Source organism: Chiroxiphia lanceolata, chromosome 5, assembly GCF_009829145.1.
Source record: "Chiroxiphia lanceolata isolate bChiLan1 chromosome 5, bChiLan1.pri, whole genome shotgun sequence".
NCBI classification, from domain to species: Eukaryota; Metazoa; Chordata; class Aves; order Passeriformes; family Pipridae; genus Chiroxiphia; species Chiroxiphia lanceolata.
The window spans coordinates 34,052,594-34,072,555 of NC_045641.1; the positions used below are offsets into that span (position 1 = coordinate 34,052,594).

Genomic DNA, 19,962 nt, shown 5'->3' on the forward strand with positions numbered 1-19,962 from the left:
ATGAGGAGGGAGCAACATGCTCAGATCAGCACTGAAGATGTTAATGGTGTAAACTGTCTGCTGACACATGGCATCAGGCTAGCACAGTGTTTGGGTAAGCTGGGACCTGTGCCTGAAGTGTTTATTGCACGGTAGTTCTCTTATGCTGCAGACTTGGTTAATGCTTTTTTATGTATCTGTGGCTTTTTTTTAACCTGTACAAAAATAAAACCTTTGCTAATTCTTCTGTTTTCAATTTGTTTATTCTGTTCTTTTTCACCTGTAAAAAGAGAAAAATTACCATGTTCATTCTAATTAAGAAAGGAGTCTGTTACTGAACTGTGACTGCTAACACTGGTTTCTTAGACAGTGGTAGCATCCAGCAGAGGAGCAGGCATATGGCTAAAAGCAGTCATCTTTTAAATTGTCCCAGCATGGAAGGCATCTAGATTCATTTGTAAGAAATAAATGTGTGTGTTCTGTAAAATAAATTCATACTGAAACTGGGCAGCAAGCATATTTTTGCAAAAAGGGTTGAGACAGATAAGTTGGTGGCAGTTTTCAGTTTTTGTAATGCCAATAATATGTCTCACCTGTCTTTTTAGAGAATGTAGGAGTTTTAAGGAAACCTTTTCCCTTTGTCAGTCCCTCTCTGCTTGCAACTGAAATGCTTGGTAGCCTGTTAAATGTCTGAGTGAGTAGTAAAAAAAACCAACAGGTGATAGAAAAATGAGATGAAAACCCCTCAGAAGCAGATTATCATTACCATGCTGATGAGTTTATTCAAGACATAATCTTGCTGAATCAATTGGTCGGTTACGTCACAATGCAGAGATCTATGGATCGAGTACCACCTTATCCATGTGATCTTGACAGGACATGGCCTTCGGGTGGTGGCATGGGGCTGAATGGCTAAGGCCCAGCAGCCCCCACTGCCCTTACCAGTTTCTTCTTGTGTGAGCCATGAATGCTCTACTGCACTCATCATCTTCAAGGTGAGAGGAATAACTTTAACCAGAGAATTGCAGCAAAGTTGAATCCAAGACTGGTTCAAGCCTTTTATTTTCCTTCTTACTGGAGGAGCAGTCAAATCTGAGCTCTGAAGCTTTGCTAAGTTCAAACTGGAACTCCGGTCAAATTGAACGAAGGGTGCAGCCTTGAGATAGGTAATTGACCAAGGGGTTCTGGTTTTTATTTTTAAGCATTTGACCTCTCAAGGCTGGGGATACAAAAGAGAAGTGAAGTCCTATCATTAAGGTCAACTTAATTTGACACTACAGTAGTACATGGTGGTGGTACTGAGATGGTTGCCTAGTTTGCCCCCTCTCCTCTCCTCTTCTTTCTCTTGAATTTTTGCCAGATTAGATCAGGCAGTAGTAGGTAAAGCTAATGATTGTAGTTTGCTGCTTTAGAAATACCATTTCAGTACTATCTGATTTTTAATAAAACATGCTAATATAAGGACTTACAGTTTTAACGGTTAATTAAATGTGTCAGGTGATACAAATTTTCTGGAGTGTGAAAGAAATTTTTCATGCAGGCTAGACTGCAGGAGTGCCTCCTTTTGTCTGTTCTATGTGAAATATCTAATTTGGATACCTCTTTGAAGAGACTGGTTTTTTAATATTTCTGTGGAAGCTGTGTAAAGTGCAGTGAGAGATGTAGTATTGGTGTAGAAATATTTCTTATGGACTTACTTAATAAAAACCTAACTTGAAGTAGAGCTACAGTCACTGTAAACTTTATTGGGTTTTAGATAGAGTTAGTTTTTAGCTTACTGTTTTGTATATATATGAAGCAGCAGTTACATAACTTGATTTTAAATGCATGCAGCAGTTTTATCGTGATCATGTTTAACATACTAAGAAGATACTTCTGCTATTTTGGCTTAGAGGTTGTGTATTTTACTGAAGATACCAGTGATTGCTTACAACTTTGAACGTCCCCCAGCCCCCCTCCCCAAGGTTATTGTTATGGGCTTTTGGGGCCTTTCAAATGCAGACTTAATTTGAAAAATAAACAGTTGTGCTTCCTTAATTTTGTGGGGTTTTGAGATGCATGTGTGGTGGAGGAGGGCTTTTTCCTTTCAGAAAAGTTTCAAATGTGATATCAGTGCCAGGTTGATAAAGACAGTAACAGTAACTTTTTGAATTTGAAGACTGTGTGTTCTTCAAACAATATACTCCCCCCTACATCCTCCCCATGGCCAGTATCTTCTTGAGAAGACTGGACCTCTTTCTGAACATTGTTTTCACTGCAATATCCACAGTGAGGGAAAACTGTCAGGGTTGCTCTATGTCCGAAGAGCCAGTGCATTGCATGATGTTTCCTCGATGAGAATGGTTACTGTACATTTTTGAGGTTTGTGTTTTTTAATTGCTTTGAAGTGGAATGAATCCAAATAAAAATTACTTGGTTGGTGGGACTGTGACCATGTGCAGACTCACCATTTCTAACACCAGCCCTAAGGCTGGGCCTGCTTATGAACTTGTTGCCTTTCCTTGATACGGGCAGATTTTGTCAGAAGGCTTAAAAAATGATATGGTGACACAATCTTTGAACTACCCAACCAAGCCCAGGAAGGGAATGTTGCTCTAAAGATAAAATGGTGTCTGACACTTGGCAAAAGGTGGGACGTTGCCCAGCTTCTGCTGAGACAAGGCCCATGACTGAGCTTGCCTCAGAGTGGACAGTGCCTGCAGTAAGCACAGGGAGAAGCCTGCATGCCTTGGCCTAGCATGGGGCTTGTGCTTCCCCAGGAATGGCTGGTTGGTTTCCAGTACCAATTTTAATGTAAAATGTAGGTAGCTGCATTTGAAGACTGGGAAGGTTGTTGTTGCAAACAACCTCTTCCTGCCTTCTGTTGGATATGGAGCATGTTGAATTCTTGCATTGCAGGGTCACATGCAAATACTGTGGTGTAATAACCCAGAGCACTAATACCACTTAAGTGTTTGATTGCTACTTGTATTAATAGCCTGGGTTCCAGACCATACTTAACCTTCAAGATATACTAATTAGTTTTCAATACAATACCTTGTACAAACTGGTTTCCTAACTGTCTGTTAAAAGCTTGATTTTGTTGTACAATTCACAGAGGCTAGTAATCCATTTTAGTTCATTAAATCTCTTATGTGCTAAAGTAGCCAGCAGATAAAACTCACACTTTCTGGAGAGGAGACCTGAAGGAGGTTTACTGTTTGTGATGTTTCTTACATCTAGTTTTACTGAAATGTGCAAAACTGAAACAGCTGTTGAATTTTTTTTTAAATCATGTAATATATTTCTTTAAAAATATGTCATAATATGGAGGGGGGGAAAAATGTACAGATACGTGTAAAATCTGTAGCATCTTTGCAGACAAAATGTAATGCTAAACCTCAGTTACTATTATTTGTGTAGTTGGTTTTCACTTTAAACAGATGACTGGTTTTTTGTGAACTGGGTTGCATACCAATAGTTAAAGTACAGCCATGTAGGGTATGACAGGGTTTGTAACTAGGGGTTTTCAGACGTGAGGTCATGATAAACTTAAATGAAACTTAAACAGCAATGTTAATGTCACTAACAAATAGTTTCCTTTTCCTAGCCTTCCTTTCACAATGCCTGAATATGAACTGTGTTTGTATTGCCTCTGTTTGAAGGAAAATAATTTCTTGAAAGGAATAAAGGGAAGTCACAGTTCTTAATTTGTTTCTCTGCTGCTTAAAAATATTCACCATGTAAACATCTGAGTGTTTACATTAGGGGAGTCAGCCAGGAGCCATGATATTTTACTTTGTCATTCAGTGCTTTCATTAGCATGCCTAGCTGCATGGTGGAAAACCTGAAAATAGTCTGCAAGTAACTTATTACCTGTAATACCTGTACCTTGTAAAATTATGATAAAATTATAAGCTGTGGTAGTTGCATGGAGATTTCTTTAACCACTATGGAAGAGTGTTGGAAGGGAGACTTTTCACATTGCATCACAGATAAAGATTTTTATAGACCTGTAACATGCAAGATGTGTAAACAAAGAGCACCTAAGCTTTGGTGTACTTATGTCACAAGTTGTGATGCAGCTCTGGTCCCCACATCCCAGGAAGGGCTTACTGCGGTTGGTCACCCCTCTGTGAAATGATTGAGAGGATGGAGCAACCTTAGTAAAGATTAAGGAGTTCAAGGCTCCTCACTTTGGGGAAGAAAAAAAGGAAGTGTGTGTGATTGTGGTTTACCAAATCACAAAGGTAATGTGTAAGCCGAATGTGAAACTCGAGTTCATGAGGTCCTGCCATATTAGGATTAAGGGGCACTCAATGTGTTTAAGAGAAGTTGTCTTAGTAGAAGATCAGCTTAAAGCAGATGGCAGTACTTCTTCACACAGCAGTCATGAATGTCTGGAACTTGCTGCCACAGGAAGTGTAGGGACAGGCAGTGTTGGCAGGTTCAAAAAGGGTTTATGTGCATGCATAGGCATCAGTGCCTATGTCCATAAATGGACACTAAATAGACTCGGAAGGGAGGTGCCCTCTGAATTCCTGCTACAACACTTGTGGATGCCAGCAGAGAGGCTGCAGAAAAGGGTCACGTGCTTGCTTGAAATAGCCTTTGTTTTTGCTGCTGTTGAAGGCAGAATATCAGAGTGGATGCACCGTACCCCTCACCTGGGAGGGTGCCACTTCTCTTGCTCCCTCAGGAGGACATGATGCAGGCTATTCTTGAACTCTCTCTGACTGTCAGAATAATTGTTTAAGATTCAGGTCAACCAAACCTGCTTAGAAAAACAAAATGTTTTTGTAAAAAAGAGACTGCTTCCTTGCCCTATGTGCCACTGGGGGAACTGGATCTTACTGAGTGCAGAAAGCAAACGTATTACAAGAAGATACAGAGATTATTCTGCCCACATCCATCCAGTTAGAAAAATTCCCCTTGCCCTGACCTAGAGAGCAAACTCACCCCATTCAGGAGGATGCAGACATTTCAAAGTGCAGCTGTGTGGTAAGGTGCAATGCTTGGAGCTGTTTGGATGTTAATGCTTCTCCCTGGCTACCCTGCCCCCATTTGGTCTTCTCCATACCTTTCTGGCTACTAGTGTCTCTGACTGGCTATTCGTGGATGGATGTGACCAGTGTCTCTACCTGGGTTCCAGATGAAGGAAGAGCACATATCCTAAGTTCAGGCTTGCCCCAGGGTGGAAGGAGAGATTGCTGTCACTGGCAAAGCTGCTCTGCTCTTAGAAGTTACGATGAGGGAGAAGCAAAATGTGTTTCAAAATAGTTTAATTGCAAGGTTTCAATTTCTTTCTTTCCTGTGGGAATGCTGACAGGCTGTAGAAAAGAGAATGTTCTTGCTTGTAGAAGGAGTTGCTGAGATCAGAATTCCCTTTCTCTATTTTCCTTCCTGTATTCTCTGTTGGGCTTTCTTTGTTGTATGATAGTACCATTAGTTAAATCCCTTCTCTAATACAAATGTGATATAAGTAGGGTGCACTAGCTGAAATTTTTATGACTAAACAAGTCTTTTTTTAAAAAATGTGTATTAGGCTGCATTTCTCATTTGTCAAACCCTCAATGTTTTATTTCAAAAATTATTCCTGGCCACAATTTATAGCAAGATCAGGGCATCTTCATTCATCTGACTGAATCATGGTCACTGTATATGAGGGATAAATGGGAAAGCTGGAGATAGGAACTCTGATATGTCTTAAAAGTTGGCTTGAATTCCCACAGGTCTTTGGTTCTTCAGATTTCTTATAAAAATACTTTATATGTGTTCCTGGGATAGATTTAACTTTTCATCCATTATATTTTTCTTTGTCTTTCAAGCTGAAATATTAAGAGTATTAGGAGGAGCTTGGTTCCCCATTCCTCAATAAATGCTAATTTCTTGAAGCTTTGTGAAAATAATATGTTGGATAGAAGAGAGAGACTTTTCTTGTATCCCTCTATAAATAGAATACTGCAGTAGCAGTTTGGGGAAGCCATGCATCTGACTCAAGGCAAGGATCCTGAGGAAACAGGCTTCATGGCTTCAGAGTTTTCTTTGTTTGTGGAACTTTTTCTCAGCCTCATCCCATAGCAGATTGCTAGCTGTTGAGTTTATTAGCCCTTTCTTACTGCCTGAAGGCATAGGGTTTGGCAGCAACCGTGAGACTTGGACTTTCATAAAGTCCCTGATGTGAAATGATTCTTCTTTTTTGGGGGACCACAAGTTGATTTGCACTTCACTTTAATTGTAAATTGTGCAGTTTTAGTTGTGTTTCTTGAGGGTTCATGCTGAGCTAGTCTCGGCTAGGGCTTTGCACTGAACGTAAACGTTTGAAAAGAGAGTGCTGCTTCTCTAAACATCTGCGCTACAATAAATGAGATGAACATGGGGGGTGGAGGTGATAAAGAAAAAACATTTTCTGCCCTTTTTGTTGAGAGGAAGCTCAACTGTGAAGAGGCATTGCATCATGAGCTCTAATGAAAGACCAGCTATTCCCCTTGGGAAAATGAAAGCACTTGCCTCATTTCCCTCTTACTGGCAGAGGAATTTCATTTGAGAATAAATGCTGCTTTGGTTGACCTGAGAAATGGCTTTTATACAAATGGCTGCCAGTGGTGTGCACTGTAAGTGCTGGAAAGGACAGCATGATTTTCGTAAAAGTTAGTGGCTCGGACTAGAATTACTGTTTTGGTCCTAATCTGTATGGATTCTCATGTATTCAACTGTCTCCTTGAGATTAGTTTTTATCTTCTGTATTTGTGCTGGGCTGAGGAAGTAGCAGATTACATGAGAAGCGGGGAATGGAAGGAGGCTAGGAGTTCTGATGGGGAAAACACTTACTTGGGCCTGGTAGAGAAAGGGAAACATGGCAGACATTACTGAGAGTATAATTTGTCTAAGTGATGGAAGAGTCACACTTAGCTTCAGTTCTATATATTTTATTTAATTTTTACAAAAATAACATTGAAAAGTTTGTGCATTGTTTTATAGAGTAAGTTCATTGTTTGAACAGTAGCACCCGAAGTGCTGTTGTTAATCCCAGCAGTGTCTAAGTCTTGGCTGACAGAAGACAGAGAACTGCTCTGCTGGTTGTGCTTATATTTCACTCTGCTGCTGTGACATATGCAAGGATCTGTGGTTAGGAAACTCACTACCAGGCCTAACTTTTGAAGAAAGACATTTCACAATTCGCAGCATACAGGCATTGTGAGGCGTGTGTGCTGGGTGTTTTGTAGGGAGCTGGAGATGAATCAGCTGCATCTGAATCGGCCTAGAGCTGAATCGTGCTCCCCTCGCACCTCAGCAGTGCAGCTGACTTCAAGAAGCTGTGCCATATCTCACCTCCAAAATGCCCAGGCTCCTTTGTTTAAAACAGCTGACTTTGGAGTGAGTAATTCCCTGTAGTTGCACCCTGAGCGGGTGTGGCTTCAACCACTTGGTAGCCATTTCAAGAGCAAGGTGTTAGAAGCGCATTGTAAAGCATGGTAGAGATTAATTAATTACTGCTGTTACTCTGCTGTTGTATTGGATGACTCAAGGTCTTCACAAGTAATACATTTACCTGCTGAGATAACAAAGTGGAATTTAATCTGTTAGACAGAAGCAAGTTAGCAGAGGATGGCTTTTCTTTTAGTGGGTCCTGTTATGAAGGATCTGTTATTTCCTGTGGAAAATGGGTTTGCCAAGTCTTTCTCCACCCACCTAAGTATGCTGGTGGAAGAAGACTTACATATTTTAACTTCTAACATGGCTAGACAAAGCTGTATGTCAAAATTTAAGTGCCAGCTTATACTGAGAGCAATTAAGCTCCAGGAAAGTTGGAGGAAAAAAAACCTGTATAACATCTTGTCGGCTTCTCTTTGCACATTGGTTAAGTATAATTGGGGAAAATTTGAATATACAGGTGCCTCAAATCTGCGTGTTCTGCTTAATAATACCCACTAAGAGCAGCTGACCCAGTGAATCATGGTGGGCTGAGGCTTTCTTGGTCATAATAAACCTAGTGAGGTGTTCTTTTGTTGGCTTTCACTTGACAGCAGTCATGTGGGACAGTAAACTGTGTGACAGCAATGTGATTTTTCTGTAAGTGCTGGTGTCTAGCTAGTGAGGAGTTTTTGTTTGCTTGGTTGAAGTTATGTGTCTTGATGTGTGAACAGTTGGAGTGTTTTGAGCTTTTGTTTGGGAGCAGGAGAGTGTCTCCAGATTAATTAATGAAGATCTCAGGCTTAGGTTTCCAGTGGCCATCAAGCTGTTTTGTGTCCTGGGACACTTGGCTTCACTGCTTGCAGTCAGTGGTCTTGATGGTCAGAGATGGTGGACTAGGATGAAAATGATGATTAAGGTAAACACCATTTCTGCCTATTATGTATAGTGTTTTTCTTGAATTATTTTGGCTCTATTTATTTGTTTTAATCCCTGTAGCCCTTCTTTGTATTTAGTTCATATGTTTATATAATCTACATGCTGTTAAAATTAGTTGAGGCACAGGCTTTGGTTGTTTAGAAAATGAGTTATAGCTCAGAAGGAGGTACTCTCAGCTTTTGCGTAAACACACAGACGTGTTTTCTGTGTGCTTAATTAAGCTTTGCCAAAATTGCCCAGCCTCTAGTGCCACTGCAAGAAGGCAGAAATTCCTGTGGTATGTTCAAGTATGGAATCATGTCTAACTCAGTTGAGTGAATGAGGGCTGCCCCGGTGATGCCCCAGGACCCATAGGTGGAACCACACCTGACAAGGTTGACTGCAAGTCATCACCAGAGCAAGTCTGTTGGAAATTAACTTGTTTGGGTGCTGTGCTTGGGTTTTGCTTGTCATGGCTGGTTCCATGGCAAGGCCCAGGACTACAGTGATCTCATGGGCTTGTGTCTTTTCCAACCAGACCAAATATCTGTGGCTTTGTTAGAAAAATATATCATCTTGGGAGAACAGAAATGTACCTGAAAACTCTCTTGTATGAAAACAGGAGAAAGTTTCTTGCTGTCTGTTTGTACTTACTAATTCACCAAGGTGGGATTGTTTGTTTGTTTTTGGGGTTTTGTTTGTTTGTTTGTTTTAATACCCAGCTGTCAGTCCTGTGAACTTACCCTATGCCGTTGCCATTAAAGGCAATAGATTCTTTTTGTCATCTAAGTTGATAAAAGTCCTTTTTGTCAAATTAAACTTCAAGGTGCACAGAAGTTAATGGAAGTGGTTGTTTATTTGTTAATTATTTCTTCTTATACAAAGTTTGAGGTTTGAACACAGGAAAGGTTTCTTCCTCTTTCCTGGTTAGTGTTTTTGCTTGATGATAGTGGATGCTGTGGATGACACTGTTCAGTAAGCACGGTGACAGTCGGCTCCAACAGGGTAGGTACCTGCTTGAACAATCAGAATAATAATAAATATTATCAGAATTAATAATAAATATTAAAACTGAGGTGTCCATTATTGGAAGTTTGATATTAGTAGTATTAACAGATTGGAGAGGGATGTATTCCACAATGTGCTTGTCTCTGAGAGGTGAGTCTTGGCTGGTATCTTTATGAAGGGGTTTGTCTGCGGTTAGACAGACTAGGAACGTTCCAAGTTAAAGCTTCAGTTCTTGAAATGCATCATATGCCAATGCCAGAGGCCTGCAGACCGTTTCCTGTCCCTTTAGCATCCACTTCTTTTTTTCCTTCTGTGGCTGCTTTGTTTCCCCCTGAATAAAATACTACAAAGCTGTAATAGCCTTGGAGAGATGAAGTGGGCAGTTTAGATGAAGCTGTGTCTGTCCTTGTTACTGCAATTTTGGGGAGGGGGAAGGTGAAAAATAAAAGAGCAAGAAGGCTTCATTTCTCTACCAAGAATAGAGATTTGAATTCTGAATACGTTCAGTAGTCTGGTATTTGTAATATATTAGGTGGGATCTGGCAACTGTGCAAGATGCTACACAATCTTAGAGTTGTATTTAAGGAACTAATAGGAGAGTTGTATTTCAGTGGTGCTCTTTTTTGCCTTGGTTTCCTTATCTGTGAAATAAAGGTATGTTTTCTGTGTCATGCAGGAAATCAGTATCTGAGCTCAGATCAGAATTCAAGGTTTCTGACTTGCAGTTCCCAATTCAGACCACACCTTTCTTTTTATAGCTATGGGAAAAAAGTCTGCTCCAGCATGTCATTTAGTGAAATGGCATATAGGAAAAGAAAAACTAAACCCAGAAGAGCTAAAAGTAGCTGGTTTTAAATTAGGAGACATAAAAAGTTGTGCAGATTCTTTCTGGTAAATGGAAGCTTCCAGTACCACAGTAGATGTGCTCATCTTTGAGGTCGTGTTGGCAAACTGAAGTGTCTGCAAAGGTGTGTGCCGAGTAGTGTCCAGTAGACTGTGATACAAGACTGGCCACTGAAGTCAGGGAAATCCTTTCTCAGGATAAGCTCTGCTAGGATGTGCTTGTGAGGACAGATGGAACACTGTGACTCAGCTGTTTGTCCATGCAGTGAATGAATATTCAAATGTTCTTTTGAAAGCGTAGAGGTTCTTCAAAGCTTCTCCTTTTCTAAGTGAAGTCTTAAATCATTAAAGCTGAGAACTGAAACTCTTTCATACTATATATGGCATTTGTGCTAGTGGTACAAACCGGAGTGTATTTATAACACTGGTTTGCTGCAGGAGTATGGATTGGGAACAAATGTTTGTTTGGAAAAAATCCAATTCTAGGGATTTGTTTTAATGCTGCAAGTAAAATCCATAGCAACCTCGTAAAAGCAGCAGTTTAAAAATCTCAATAGGCCTTCCCTCCATGGAAAAAACATGAAATTGGTGTAACATTTTGTATCTGGAGAGTTACTTGTGATGGTTCAGGTAGTAGCAGTGACCCTGTAACATACTGTCTGTCGCCTTGGAATTTAGGGATGCTGTGATGTTGTTGCCACATGCTGGGATTGTTGGTGTTACTTATTTAATATATGCTGTTGTTTTCATATGTACTCTTCATTTGTTCAGAAATAGCTACTGATTCAGATATACCAACTAATATCTCATGAAAATTGTAGCAATGTTCTTAACAGTATGGCATGGCCTTGACATGAACAAATCAAGGCATAAAGTAAGCTGAGCTGTTTTGTACACTGCTGCTAACATTTGAATGAAAACAGCTGGCAAAAAAAGGGTGCAAGTGTCTTTTGGGTGTGTTGATTTAACCATCTCCCTTCAGTCCAAGTTGTGTTTGATTTGCTTAACGGGTTAATCCTTTATGTTGCTGTACAGCTAATTACTGTTATGTTGAACCTCTGTGGAATAATTACCACTTGGACTAAGAATGGTCATATCCAAAAATCTTAAAATAATTGTTTTTATTTTGTTTTCTAAGACTGCTGCCTCTTTTGTTTTTGAAGGATGTTCAGAAGGAGAGGGAACCTCATGTTTATCTCAGTAAAGAAGAAGTTAAAGAGAAGATACAAAGCTATAATTCATCTGTCACCGATAAATTAAAGATGACCTTGGTAAGTTTTGCATAGAATTCCTGTAATTTTTAATAGGAGCAATTGAGCTGTAACTTCGTAGCACATTGTGAATCATTTTAGTATCAGCATCTTACATATCAAACTGTCTCTGTTTTAGTGATTTTGTAAGAGACATTCCCTTAGATTTTGGAAATTAAATCTCATGTCTGAAATGTTCTTATTCATGTAATTCTTTTATATGGATCAAAACAAATTGTAGTAAAAACAAATTGATGTAATTTGAAACGTGTTTGAAATAAACTGTCAGTTGACACTAAGAAGTAAATTTGTTAGATGAAAATGCTCAGATGGTAAAAATAGAGATACATTTATCTTGTTTGTGTAGATAAATTTTTGTTAGGTATCTCTCCAATCAAGATGCTCAACCAATGAAGAAAGTTGAAATATGCATTATTTATTACAGGAGACTTAATTTCAGAGTAGTCATAGAGGTTTTCAGCATGAGGAGACTTTCCCCCTGCCCCCAGGACACAGACAGTATGGACTGGAATACATAAGACTTCTCATTTCCAAGGATTGTGAACCAGGTCAAATACTCAGTCCAGCCTTCTGAAGACCATACTAATAAAACTCACATCTATCTGCCTAACAAGCTGTTACTCAGTTATTACACTGTCTGTATTCCTGTGGGTGTATATGGAAATTTTAAAATTCTGTTATATCCTAAACTATATAAAATATGACTGTGAACTAAAAAAAAATTTATTATGTGCATCCATGTGGATCAGGACTTACTATGCTTAAAACCAGATTGTCCAAACCTTTCTGGCTCAGTAAGGTTTGATCAGTTTTGTCTTTCAGAAGCAACTGGAATAAATAATTTCACATGTTGATTTGCATTTATTCCGGGTTGGGGTTTTTTTTTTCAATTGCAACAGGATTTGAGCAGTTAAAGGCTTTAAAGTTGACAAGCACAGCTAAAACGTGGGAGATAATTTCTGTATTTCTGCACAAAATCTGTTAAAGATGGGTTTAATGGTCTTTTTCACTTCATAGTTCTCTCCTAATGTGAAAACTTACCACTAGTTTGTCATATCTTTTGCTTGATGAGGTCCTAATATTATTAGAATTCAACAGTTATTAATAAGAAAAAAAGTAATATTCAGTAAGAAAAATTAATATTCAGCAGATAAACCAGAAAGAGTAACTGAATTACTGAAACAATACCTTTCTGTGAGATGTCATGTGGCATTTAAATTCTCTTCACTATGAGTTTTTTGATCTGCCTGCTCCACTGTTACGTCACAATTGGTCATTGCTTATTTTAACAGTCAAGTACTTTCTTTCTGCTGCAGAACGCAAATGGGATTTACACTGGCTTCATCAAAGTCCAGATGGAACTATGCAGACCAATCACTGTGCAGTCTTCCCAGAGCCAGGGGAGGTGTGCTCACAGCAATAATGAAACTGCTTTTTACTTGCCGGACGGCTGCGTGAATACCCTGCACATCAGCAGCACCAACACTGTGCGTGAAGTTATCGAGGCCTTGCTCAAAAAGTTCTTTGTGGCTGACAACCCTGCGAAGTTTGCACTTTATAAACGCTGTCACAAGGAAGATCAAGGTATAAGCCAAGCCTGTGGCATTTCAGTAGTGGAGGGGCTTGGTGAGGGACTTGTGCTATAGTAATACTTGAAATAAGCCAGGTGGAAGGACTCAGATAAATGGAGGTGACAGTCCCACTCTTTTTTTCCTTATGAAAAGTAGCATGTGTAACAGAGTAAATGATTTGGGGATGTTTCAGGATAATTCCCAAGAGACAAAGTCACCTGTCAAAACATTTACACAGATCTCTTGTGTCTGGAGGTCCATTTTATTTTATGCCCCGTTATAAGGCTCTAACTTTCAGGTAGCCTTATACACTGCAGAGTTGTGAGATTAAATTACAGGATAGATTTTTAGAAAAAGAAACCCCGGTGTCTGAGGAGCCTGAGATCCTTGCACTGGCAGACAGCTCTCGAGGTGCTGAGCGTCAGTGCACACGGCTCTCCCAGTTCCCTGGCTGCTGTTAGGAGTTTGTTGTATGTTGTGATTGGGAAGACAAGAAGATGGAATAGGTGTTTTTAGGGAAAGGTGTGTTTTGCCAACATTGTTTTCTTGCACTTAGAATCCACCTTCTTCCATGGACATTGAGAGCAGTTTCAGGAGTCCAGATGTTTCTGGCTGTCAAGTCACACCAACCATGTCAGGCAGGCGGAGTTGTCTTTTAGACTTTGTGTGTGAGATTTTTAAGAGAAAAAAGTATCAGAATGGTGTTACTGCAGCTCTGATGTCTAAAAGCTTAGATATAGCAACAGATCTGTGTTGTATTTTTTTCTTGTGTTGTTTTTTTTTTTCCCCCTGCCCTGCATGTATTCAGACGGTGTATTGTGTTGACTGGAGGCCATTTCATTCCTATGTGAATGCAGTGTTGCACTGTCACCATCAATCACCTGCTCAGCTCTTCCCTGAAACTCATTTGCTCAAAACCGTTATGTAGACTAACACATACAATGTGTAAATTTTGTGGCTACCCATGCATATCTCCGAAGTTTTCTAACATTAGCTAGTGTTAGTCATTCAGAATGTTTGAAACATGGTTGGTAAAGATGATAATTACTGTGATTTCCTTCTCCTGCAGTTTATACATGCAAGCTGTCAGACAGAGAACATCCCCTCTACCTGCGCTTGGTGGCAGGCCCCAGAACAGAAATGCTCAGTTTTGTTCTACGTGAGCATGAAACTGGAGAAGTCATGGTATGTCAACACCCGTGCTGGTTCGGTGGGCTTGTGTAATTTCAGGGATGGGCTTCTGTTTGGTCCGTGCTGACAAGGCAATCCACTTCTTGGAAACAGATTTTGGATTTTTTTTCTTGTTAATTTACTTGGTGCCTTTTGCAAACATTTCATTTGTGGTTAGACTGACCTGTTGTTACTTGCAGAACAGAAAAATATTTAAAAGAGTAAAATGTTTTCCGATTCCCTAAGGGGTGCAAGGAGGGTGCCCATTACTGTTCCAGCTTGAAATTTTTTTGAGTGTTTTGTTTAAAAATACTGTATTTTGTGTATTTCCTGTTCATCTCATCCATTCTTTTCTCTTTTTGTCTTTCCAGTGGGAAGCTTTCAGTATTCCTGAACTGCAAAACTTCTTGCGTATACTGGACAAAGAGGAAAACGACCAACTGCAGATCTTAAAGAACCGTTACGCAGCTTACAGAGGCAAACTTGAAGAAGCCCTTCGAGGAGTGTTTAAACCCGGTTAAAAGGGGGCCAAAGGACACTCAGGAAAAACGCACGCTACCAAACGTCAGTATAGCATGCCAAACCCAACGTACAAAGAGCAGCAGAGAGTAGTTTTCTTTATTCAGAAGGCTGTTTTGTGATGCCAGGGTACCTGAATTTTGCTATAGACTTAGTTCCATAAGCCAGGTCACTTAGCATCTTGCACCCGCAAGTAAGGGATTCTGCATGTTTGTACATCAGTTTGCAATCCTCTGTGTTCCTAGAGAGTTTTCCAAGTTACCTTGGTGCAAGCTGTGAAACTGTAAGCAATTTTCTAGGATGCTATGAAATAAGATTTTTTTTTTTTTCTTCTTTGCTTAATGGTAGCTTTACAAGTAAGGATGTGCAAATTGATGGGTTAAAAAAAATTAAAACCATCTGAATGAGAATTAGTTGGAGAACTATCTTTCAGATGAAATTGATTTGCACTACCTTTCTGTTTTCAGATAGTTACTGTATAATTTGTGAGAGAACTATTATAGATGGAAGGCACACGAGATCTTGTGGTTTGTACTGTGAAATTTGTGGAAAGCTTTCAAGTGGCCTTTCTGGAGAAGGTAAAGAGAAAGTTGGAAAGAAGGTAAGAGCTGAGGGAGGAGAACTGTAGAAGCTGACAGAGGAGAAGACTGGTTTTAAATGGAAATAGTATTTACACAGAGGAAGTTAAAATACTAATTCTACAAGGTTAAAGTTTTAGGATGCTTATAATATTGTGAATAAGTGTATGGTTTTTAACTGTGTAAATCCACACTGGAAAAGAAATAAAGATAATAGAAATAGTGGGAAGGAATGAGAAGCAAAAGCTAACTAAGAATGGAAATGAAGCTGCACATACAAGTCACTATTGGAGAAGCGGGTTCCATAAATGCATGGTGGGGGTTTGAAAAGTGTGGACAAGCTAAAAAGCTGCTTACTTGAATTCTGAAAAACGGTCCATGTCTCAGATAACTCTGTGAGAAATACCCATCTAGTGAGTGTTCAGACATAAGCTACAACTAGAGATGCATTTGGTCTTTATTTTAAGTCAGATCTTTCCTCTGGCTCAGCAATCCATTTTTAGGCTGGATAATTTTGAATTATCATATCTGAAAGGTAAAAATAGCTTCCTCTGCTTCTTTGTTAAAGGCTCAGTCAGGCAAAGAAAGTAAAATGTCTTGTTCATATTTCCAGCTCAGCAGAAAATTAACATTTATTTAAGTCTGTGTTGATGACTGAGCTTATTATGCTTTTAGTACTTCAGAAGGTTTTTCCCTTAAAGTTTTTAAACTCTTAATTGAAAAACTGATTACCAAATTCTGCAGACTGTTGATTTACTTGATTTAAAAGTAGGAAAAATGTAGCAAGAAAACTTTTTACTTTAGTGTAAATATAATTGTTGGTCTTTCAGAGTTATTTATCTAAAAAAGCATGTTCAAAAGAAACCAAAGAAGTGGGTGTGCAATAGAAGCATGAGGCAGATTCGAGTGACTGATACTTTAGTCATTATCATGCCAGAGAGGAAATGAGTTATATACGGGGGGGTGGGGGAGTGGAGGAGTGCTAACGATTGAAGAGCAGCAGAAGTTGTTTTAAATTCCCAAGGAATTGTTAAAACTTTAGTGACATCTAATGGATACTGTGTGAAACTCCAAGATGCTTCTGTTCTTCCCCTTAATTTGATGTAATTGTGCCTTTGTTTCCTTTCCTTAGTAAGATTTTTTAAAAAACTCTTCACAGATCTTTTTTTTTTTTTGGTAAAAAGAATTTGCAAGCTTATGAGACAATCATAATGTTTTAAAGGGTTAAGAGAAATTAAGAGTAGTACTAATGATAAAGTATATATAAGGCATATCTTGTTTGTTTTCTTAATTTCACATGTAACATGGTAGTGCATGTGTGAGTTAGTAACATTATCTTCAAGTGAGACACTTTATAATGGTTCAGGGAATGTTTTTGTGTTTTGTTACAATTTGTTTTTCTAGGAATGCAGCAGCATGTCGGTGGATATTGTTAACATCTACTTATGTATCTGCCCATAGCTATGTAATTATTACATAATCACTGTCGATATTGAACCATTTGTTGCTCAGATTCAAACACTGTTTGAGTTTAAAAGTGGAGTATAAAAATATGTGAATTTTTTGGTTTTACTTGAACTAAATGATCAGTCTTTTTAAGTAGGCACATCTGCATTTACTTTAGCCAAAAACCTCAATCAGTGTTGTATGCACTATGAGTCTTGATTTGGGGTGGAGGGGATGGGGGTGGGGGACCAAAATAAACTTATATTTTAATTTTGTCTTAGTCCACAGTTAATTATTGTAAGATGTCATGTGTGGGGTTAAGTTTTCTCATTTTTGTTCTACACACTGGCAATTACAGCAGCTTTAATTTAAAAGAAATGGTCATGCCTTGTCAGTTTTATCTTTTTTTTTTTTTTAATTTTAGCATCAAATTGAACTATCAAAGTTTTTGTTGCAAAACTGTTTTCATATAATTGTATGATGGTACCAGAATGATTAAATGATAGGGGGAGGGGGAATGCAGGGAAACATTAAAATGTATGTCTTTAAATACAAACATTTAAACTATTTATAATTTTGACAAGCTTAGTTTTATTTTTGTAGGGAAGTTTTTATTCCCCTTAAAGTTATTACTGAAATGGCAAAGTGATGGTTCAGTTATTAAAGTTGAAGTTGGCAATACTCAGTTTCGTGGCGTGTGTTTGGTTTTTCCTTTACCTGATGCTGGTGTTGTGATTGCTTTGAAGCCAAATGGATTTCCTTGTACAGCAGCAATAAATGCTGTGGGCAGAACACAGCTGTAAATTAAGGTTTGCCTGGAAGAAGAGGAAGGGAGCCAAGGGCAATGGGGCCACCACATTTTGTCTCACAATGGCAGGATTTTCGGATCCCCTCACGGAGCCCAATCCACCATAGAAGGAATGCAGCCATGGGCACATAGTGGTGCTGGATGGGAAAACCCATAGGCCAGAAGTTTCCTTCTATAAAATACCTCACAGAAACACGAGGCGAATACAGCAAGGCTGGAGGTGATACCTCGGTCTGCGCTCCACAGGAAACGCATTTCACTCCTTCTTATCTTTAATGACTTTTTAGTGGTTTCCTCCAGTAACTTGTGTTTAATTTTCTGGTACTTATTTTGTGATTTCAAAACCAGTTTAATCCTCCCTAATTGAATTGGTGGAAGGAAGCTGCTGTGCTGCTCACCTTGGTCTCTGTGGCGCTTCCCTGGGCACTGCAGCCCTGCAGCAGAGGAGAAGGTAGTGGCTCAGCCAGTGCCTTGAAGGCTGGTTTATGTGAGACCTCGCAGCTTGGTATGTGCAACAACCACACTACAACTGTGTATGCACTTGGCAATGCCAAGTTAATACCAAATAGTCCAGCACTCAGCCAGGGTGAGATGGATCAAAGGCCTTAAAGATAGCGGAGTCAGCCAAGTTCCTGACCACACAAGTAACTGCGCTCGTGTCTCTGCCTACAGCAGTTATGTACTACTAGAAGTACAACTTGGCAAAAGAAATCTCTTGTGTTTTGGCTGGTTCAGCAGCAGAATCATCCATCCAGATGGAGGGCAAAAAGGGAGGGTAAATGCAGTTGTTTTAAAATTTGCATAGTTCTCAAAAACCTATTTTTAGAGCAGCTCAGAATATGAAAGAACTTTTCACTGTAATATAAAAATCTCTCCTTACCTATCCACGTAGTTCATCGTGGTTGCCTGGAAGTGAGGTGGCAAAACAGTAGGTGGGAAGCAGAGGGCCCATGTTTTTCATCTTCCCAACAACTCTCTTACCCAGAGTGCGATGCAAGCACAGACTGTGCTCAAAGTTAGAGGCTTGACACAGATCACAGACACACTGTGCTTTGCTGTTCAGAAGACAGGTTTAGTACTGTGAACTGAGGGCTACCCTGTTCTGGAGGAATTATTTTCCTCTTGATGTGTAAGTAGATAAAAGAGATTCCTGCAGTAGCTAGTAGGCAACTCCCAGTCCAGAGCATTTTGAGCCAAGCAGTTCAGACACCCAGCACCTCTGCTGGGAGCTAATTTTGTGGTGTTTTTCAAGGAAATACTGCATAGGCCAAGATGTGTTTGAAAGGACACCTTGTTGTGTTGTGTGCTGCTGAGGTGAGAGCTAATCATCTGGAATGTTCTTTTTTGCCATTGTGCAAACGAATTAGAAGAAGCACGTTCAGTTGCAACAATGGAGGCCTAGAAGGGACCCAGCTTAACATCTTGCAGAGGCACCCAGTACTAGCAAATGACTTCTCAAAGCAGTTTCCTTCCTGCTTTCCTCAAAGGTGCTTTTTAAAATTGTCTTTTTGCAAGGATTAATTCTGCAAATGCTCAGTGTTGCCAAATCTAACATCTTTCATGATGCTGTATAAAGTACTGTCTTGGTCCTATTTTTCTTGAGTGTGTTTTCCATATGAGTAAGACAGGATATTATGGATAAATAGAGGAGTTTGTTTTGCCTTCACTTTACTACAACTACCCATGAGAGAAGTCAAGTGCAGAGCCCTCTTCCTTTGCACTAGCTCTATAAACCTAAAAATAGCATCATAGTCTTGTGCATAGCATGAGAGAAAATAGCAAGTCTAAGATTTCTCTCGTTAAATACAGAATCTGGTATGTGGTCAGAAATTTCAGCTGTTTTCAACGTGCCTTGGGAGGCATTAGAACACCAGTATATTTTATGACACTGAAGTTCAGCCTCTTGTTTTTTTACCAAGCAAAGTTGTTGTATTGGAACAGTGGCTCCAAAGTTCTCCCTTCAGATAAACAGGTGCTTTCTTTATGCCAGTAATCTTAGACCGTTCTACTCTAGATCTGTTAATTGGTATTTTCAAAATCTCTGCTCTTTGCTCACAACATTTTTCCATAGATGTGTGTGAGCAAATGTTAGACATTTTTGTATCTGTTTATCTGCTCTGGTTTAAGTGCTCATTAGACACAGTCAGAACTTCTGGGTTTTTAGTAACACTGGCACAGAAAGGCAGCAGAAGTTGTGCAGAGTGTCTTTTAACACCTGCTGCCAAGTGAGAGCACTCATTTTTAAATATAAATGAGGCTGACTGAAAATGCAGGACACACATTAAAAAACAATGCCTACTTTAGTTCAATCCATGTAAATAAAAGACAAATCAGACAAATGTTTCCAGACAATTAACAGACTTTACACCAAAAGTGTATTTTGTTGCACAGTAAGTCTAGGATTGGTCACATGCATTGTACTGTTTAAAAGCCTGGAGTAGCCAAAAGGTAGGAGGATG

At 39.4% G+C, this 19,962-nt stretch overlaps 1 protein-coding gene across 8 annotated transcripts in view; it reads left to right on the forward strand.

Moving 5' to 3' along the window:
- The window catches only part of RASSF3 (Ras association domain family member 3), a 110,824-nt gene extending 93,444 nt beyond the window's left edge, over nt 1-17,380 (forward strand). For 6 of the 8 annotated variants that reach the window (XM_032689165.1, XM_032689164.1, XM_032689159.1 and 3 more), the window contains 4 exons: nt 11,304-11,411; nt 12,728-12,995; nt 14,052-14,167; nt 14,524-17,380. In XM_032689165.1, the coding sequence (XP_032545056.1) occupies nt 11,304-11,411; nt 12,728-12,995; nt 14,052-14,167; nt 14,524-14,673 (642 nt within the window). In that variant the 3' untranslated portion in view covers nt 14,674-17,380. Of the gene's footprint in view, nt 1-7,179; nt 7,336-8,257; nt 8,291-11,303; nt 11,412-12,727; nt 12,996-14,051; nt 14,168-14,523 lie in introns of those variants that run through there. The other 2 variants (XM_032689161.1, XM_032689166.1) reach the window with 2 other exon arrangements.
- The last annotated feature ends 2,582 nt before the right edge of the window (nt 17,381-19,962 follow it).